Raw genomic sequence first — 6,020 nt, forward strand, 5'->3', positions numbered from 1 at the left:
TGTGCAGAGTTAGAAACCTTTAGTTCGTCAGCTGCAGTTTACTCGAGGTAACGCTGCAGCCCCTCAGGGCTTCTGTGTTGTGAATGGCTGGAAAATAAACTAGTCAAACATCCATCTGCTGAGCTCAAATTCTTTACCAGATGCACTCACTTTTTGAATCATCTGCCCAATGGCTACGGCCATGTCTACGGGACCATGGTGAGTGATTCAGACAGCAGCAGATGGGAGGTTGTTAACGTACACCCCCGCCCCTCTAGACACACAAGTCCTCAGTCTCTTTGTTGTGACCCCCATCGTCTACATTATAAGAGTGAGGGGACCTTGAGGCATAAAGTCATGACTTCATTAGCTGTCATGCTCGCTTCCATTAAAAGGCACTCTTAAGCATGTTTCAAGGGCTTTTGCTGGCTTTGAAACATTAAGACACATTCAAAATGAGACATTTTATGGTCCCCTCTCTTGGTTTAGACAATGCCTAGTATGATTGTATATTGATTTTGTGGCTTATGCTAACATGGGCACTTATCCAAAAGCCTTTTTAGAACCACGTGACACACAGAGACATGAAAACCTTTAATTAATAAAGTCAAACCTTATGGAAAATCGATTTAGTCTAAATGAAATGAAAGTCTACTGATTTTTTTTGAATGCCAGAAAGGTTGCAAAGGTCCAGTCCGAAATCAAAGGCACATCACTTTTGTTCCTTTTTTTTTTTTTTTTTTTTATCTTGCGTGGGTGCATTTGAATTCATTTGAAATGATAATGAAGTGACATTTTAGAAGTGAAATAGCTTCTAATAAAGTGTCTCCATCTGTAGAGTAACAATAAAAATCGGAGGCGCAGTTAGATTTCATCCCTGAGGGTAACAGTTGTGCAGCCAAGAACATTGTGTGAAAATGAGACACTTGCACAGACAGTAAATAAAATGGTTAGAAAGGCCTTGTTTGTTCTCCATGATACATCTGATAGACCAATCAGCACGTCTGTCACCGAGCTGTCATGTCATGCAGAGTTTTATGTGACGTTATTGTAAGGAGTTTTTTTTGACAAGGGACTGCATCTTCACTAAAAACTGACACATTAAGATGCCATTGCATTTGTCTCACTTTCTGATATCAGTCTGATAAATCAGCACATAGCTGCTCTCATCTCTTCCAGTGTGAATTTACACCTACATGAAAGTGCACTGCTTTTTCTTTGTAACACCTCAGACTTGTAAAAACTGAATGTTGGGGTGCAATCACACTTCTCTTTGGTCTGAACTACAAGTGAAAATTTTACTTCTTTTTTTTTTTTTTTTTTACAATTGGGAAAAATTCACACAGCCTAAATAGATTGACAAAAAAAACATTCACAACACTTCACACCATAGCTTGTTAACTGGATTTTAATTACATTACATCCCACGAGGTTGGAGAGTTTGGCAAGAGAAAGGCTATGAAACAGTCTCTGCATTGTACCTTCAGCTGTTTTTAAAACCCAGTTTTAAACATACAAGTAAAAAATAAATAAATTATGAAGCAAGTCTTTAATAGATTGTTTTCCAGAGTATTCAGATTCAAATTTAAGGCATCTTCACAGGCAAAATTCACTGTACAGATTAAATGGCATCATTGTAGTTAATCCAATTTAACTAAAGCAATAAATTCAAACATATGATTATAATGTAAGTGGAAGTGAAAGCACATTTGTAATTAAGACACGTTAATCTTTTACAAAGTACAAATACCCATAAGAACGACATGGATCCAGTTAGTGTTCGTCCATACAACCCGTGTCAATCATCCGCCTTTAAAGGGGCGACAGGATTAAAAAGTGGTCTCTCCCTACGGAGCTGTAGTTTTCCAAAGCTCATCTCAAAGTCCTTCTTAGTGCCATTTAGCACCTCCAGACTACCTGTCCTTATGTCATAACCTCGAGCCTTCAGTTGCTGGATGCGATAATTTACTATTTGCGTAGTTAGTTCTAGGACAGTTGGAGTCGCTGTGATTTGACACATGCTGATCCCAGCACTGAGAAGACCCTCAAAACGTTCAGCCAGAGTAGATTCAGGGTAGTACAGAAGAGCTGGGCACCTGAGGATGATGCCCCGCAGCTCTGTCTCAGAGCACCCAATGGTGTCTTGAGAGTACAGCAGAGTGTGACGCATACTGTCTGGGTTCAGCTCAGCCACAAAGCCCTTCAGCCTGGACAGCAGGTGGAGCAGCTGGGGTGTGCTGAAGCCCTTGTCTCTCAGAAAAAGGAAGTTCTCCCTCAGCACCTCTGGAGGCTTGAGAAGAACAAACGGGTTCTGACTCAGCAACTTCTGAAGCCAGATTTTCATGTTAGCTTCCTCCCCTCCAAGTTCCTGGTAGGCGTGTTGGAGAGTGTGGACCATCAGCTCGTTCTGCTCTACTGGCCGGCTGAAGCTTTGAGGAGCGCTGGCCATGAGTTTGGTGATGACTCGTTTGTTCAGGTTTAAACTCTGGAAGTAGGAGATGTTGTTTCGCTGGTTGTCATGGTGACTGGAGGAGGTGAAAAATGAGGCTGGGAATTTCTCAATGACACCAACCAGCTCCCTCTGGTTTGGACACACAGACATCCACAGCTCTTTCTGAGTGTAAATCTGCTCAGGATTACAGAGGACAGCCTCAGGATGACTTGTTAAAATATGAGCAATGATGGGGCCCGAGGCCCCCATGTTCTTTAGGAGTTCAGCTACTTCTTTTGTATAGGCTGGACTCTGAAGCAGCACCCATCCTTTAAGTTTCCGGACCTTCTGGATGTCCACAGATAGATCATAAAGAGCTTCTACAGTCTGCTGGTTCTCTGCTACACTATGTGTCGCACGTGATCTGAGGTTTAAAGGTAGAGCTGTGACAGGTTGGCACCGGAGGCACAGGAATGTCGCGATCGAACGCAGCATTGATGCAAATTCCTAACACCAATCCCCTAAACACAAGGAGGAAAAGAAACTACATAAGTAACCAGAGCACACAGACCAATCCTTACATTTATTTAACGCTTGTGGTCACCCTTGCTCTGTGAGGTTTTGCCCATCATGACAACAGAACAACATTAATGTTTTTTCTAACTCCAGAAATTCTAAGCGAATAAAACCAAGGTCCAGACACGCAGAGCTGGGGGATATTTCTAAAGCACAACCTGTATTGATTCATCTACCTTTATTATTTCTAAACTGACACACTTTAAATCTTTCATCTCATTTTGTACCATCATCTTCCAGCTCTGACTCCACTGCTTCATGCTCCTTTGGTTAATGTCACTCATCCTATCTTTGCATGCATAACAGAGGCTTTTTATCGGAACTTAATGGCCTCTCTGTACAGCTGCTGCCATATGTTTCATAGGGGGAAAGCAAGAGCCAACTCGATTACCTGACACTGTTGACGACTATTTGTAGATAGCATCTTTGAAAGCAGCCTGTTATTACTCAAAGCTTTTTATTTCAGCACTGTAAATAAACATGTTCGTTACATCTTCACAGGGGCTGCTTGTATGACTGACGGCATTTATTTGACCATGTCAAAATACAACCCTTCTTGCACTGACCCGAGCATTTTCATTTGAAGAGTCATGCCGGGTACAGAGCGTGCCAGCTGAGCTAACAACTATGCGAGATAGTCTCAATATACAGCTGACAGCTCATTTATTATAATATTTATTCATTCTTGCTGACAAAAGATGTATACATTTTAGAAACACTGGGGAAACCTTTGCAAAACAAAAATGAATTACCTTTGTTAGCGGTCAGAGGATGTGACGTTTTGTTATGAAACCGATTCCTTCGTCTACACTTTGTGTTGTGTGGTGTTCCACAGCGACACCCACAGGCCCTGAATGGTACTGCAAGCAAGCCAGCTACCTGTAAACTCAACTGACACTGAAATAGAAAAATAATTTTACAGACAGAATGCAGAGAGGTCGATGTAGAAGTGTGTTATTTTATTTGATGTACCAATTTGCCCAACTTCTCTGTTTTTTAAAGCAGCACTCTTTTTATTGCAGCCCATATGTCTGATAATTAAATAATTTTGACAAAAATCTGTATTTCAAACAGCAGTTGGTGATCTTTCAAAACCCTGCAGCATACGGGGCCCTGATGAGTGTAATCAGTGCCGGGCTGAATTGGACTGAATGCACGGAGAGTTTCCTCGCAGTTGGTGCTTAATCACGATGCTTGATCACCAGCTCTGCAAGCTGTTCCATATAGTAGCACAGGAACTGCTGCTGCTGCTGCTGCTGAGTGAGTATCTGGGTTCATTATAGTTTATATAATAGTAAACAGATGATACGTCTCAAAGGAAAAGAGGTCAGTGCTTTTGTTAAAAAAAAGAAAAAAAAAGATCCTTTTCAGATCCTGTTCTAATCTGTCCATCTTTGAGATGATTGTTTCTGTACATGATCACTGATTTAAAAATGAGCCTCATAAACAAGTCAAGTAAAACTAACATTAAAACACTTATTGGTTCCAGTCCGTGCGTAGCAGCCTGTGATCGCTTTTATTGGCAGAGGAACAGTAGTCACTGCAGGAATCAACATATGCACATTCATTATCTATAGCAGTAGCACAGTTACACACACAGAGGCAGACTCTCGAAATCACAAGAACTGTCATCATACTTATTTCAAACATTGTTATAATTAACGCTATTACTGCTGCATGTAAAGCAAGGTTGAAGTTAATATTCACTGAAGAAAAAAAATATATATAAAATACATAATGTCTTAAAGTGTCAAGAGATTCCATGTAAATTTAAGGAGCTTTTAAATTAAAAATTCACATTTAAATAGAAAAAAACTACTCGATCAGTTGTTTGTTTGCTTTTAATATTTGTTTTTTGCTAATAAATTACACTCTAGATAAGTGTGTGAACTCCCCCATAGCTCATGGTGGTTTCTTATTGCTTTTATATATGACTTTATTGGTCTCTCACATGATTTTAAAGCAATTTTGGTCCACTTTTTGTTCTAACATTGCTTTCGTTCATTGAGGTTTGGAGGTCTTTGTTTATGCACTCAAGGTCTCATTGCAGCATCTGTGCTTGAGATCATTTTCCTGTTGTATAACATAATTTCCCTGTCAGGTGGCTTCACATTTGAATCTTCAATGCAGGTAAACAAAAGAGGTCATGGTCAGCTTCATGACTGCATGTGCTCAGGTCCTGTGGCTGCAAAACAAACCTACTCCTTCACCACAGCGCTTCACATTTGGTATGAGGTGTTTTTGCTTATATCCTGTGATTGGTTTTCATCAGCTGTAGTATGATGCATTTTGTCCATAGTACATAATTCATAATTCTTCTAATTCCAAAGTTTTATGGTTTGTCGAGATCCAACTATGTAAATCCAAGCTGTGCTCCCATCTTCTTTTGGGAGAGGCTTTTTCTTAGTAAGCATTCCAAACAGACACATTTCTTGTGTTTGTCTAACTTTACCTTCATAAAATGTAACATTCAATATTTCTAACTGAGGCCTGTTCTGTCTGAGATGTAGCTCTTGGGTTTTTTTTGCAATTTCACTGCATATTATTTCTGACCTTGGGGTGAATTTGCTGGGATGTCCACTTTTGGGAAGACTGGCAGCTGTCTTGAATGTTTTGCACTGGTGAATAATTTTTCTCACTGTAGAATGATGAATTGGAAATGGCCTTCTAACCCTTCCCAGATTGATGGGCAGCACAATTGAATGAATGAATATTCTTTATTGTCATTGTCACAGGTACAATGAAATTGAAAGATGTCTCTGGTCAGTGCAACATCACAAAAGATAAATACTTAAAAACTATAATTAAATACTTAAAAACTATAATGATAGGATATAAAAGATAGAAATACATATAAAATACAGTATACTCATACCGTAGATACACCCAAGCAATCCAGGCCTAAGGCCCCATACAGACACTCAACATACGACCTAGTTGATATATCACTCAAACAATCAATCACTCAGTCAATTTGTTAGCGCATCCAACAAAACATGTCTGAAAGCATTCCAACATCAAGGGCACAAATGAC

At 39.9% G+C, this 6,020-nt stretch overlaps 1 protein-coding gene across 1 annotated transcript; it reads right to left on the reverse strand.

Moving 5' to 3' along the window:
- Window positions 1-1,365: 1,365 nt before the first annotated feature.
- mterf2 (mitochondrial transcription termination factor 2) lies at window positions 1,366-3,790 on the reverse strand. The gene is made up of 2 exons (XM_085411029.1): window positions 3,739-3,790; window positions 1,366-2,931 (listed from the first exon to the last, which is right to left on the reverse strand). Exon 2 carries the CDS (start codon window positions 2,903-2,905, stop codon window positions 1,778-1,780), a length of 1,128 nt encoding a protein of 375 aa, XP_085267155.1. The 5' UTR covers window positions 2,906-2,931; window positions 3,739-3,790; the 3' UTR covers window positions 1,366-1,777.
- Between the last annotated feature and the right edge of the window lie 2,230 nt (window positions 3,791-6,020).

This window comes from Rhamphochromis longiceps, linkage group LG7 (assembly GCF_057381845.1).
Source record: "Rhamphochromis longiceps isolate RC_006_pf linkage group LG7, R_longiceps_female_GT1.1, whole genome shotgun sequence".
Lineage (NCBI taxonomy): Eukaryota > Metazoa > Chordata > Actinopteri > Cichliformes > Cichlidae > Rhamphochromis > Rhamphochromis longiceps.

Bases quoted from the DNA above. Each gene is read 5' to 3' on its own strand.
- mterf2 (XM_085411029.1), bottom strand. From the start codon at position 2,905: ATGCTGCGTTCGATCGCGACATTCCTGTGCCTCCGGTGCCAACCTGTC.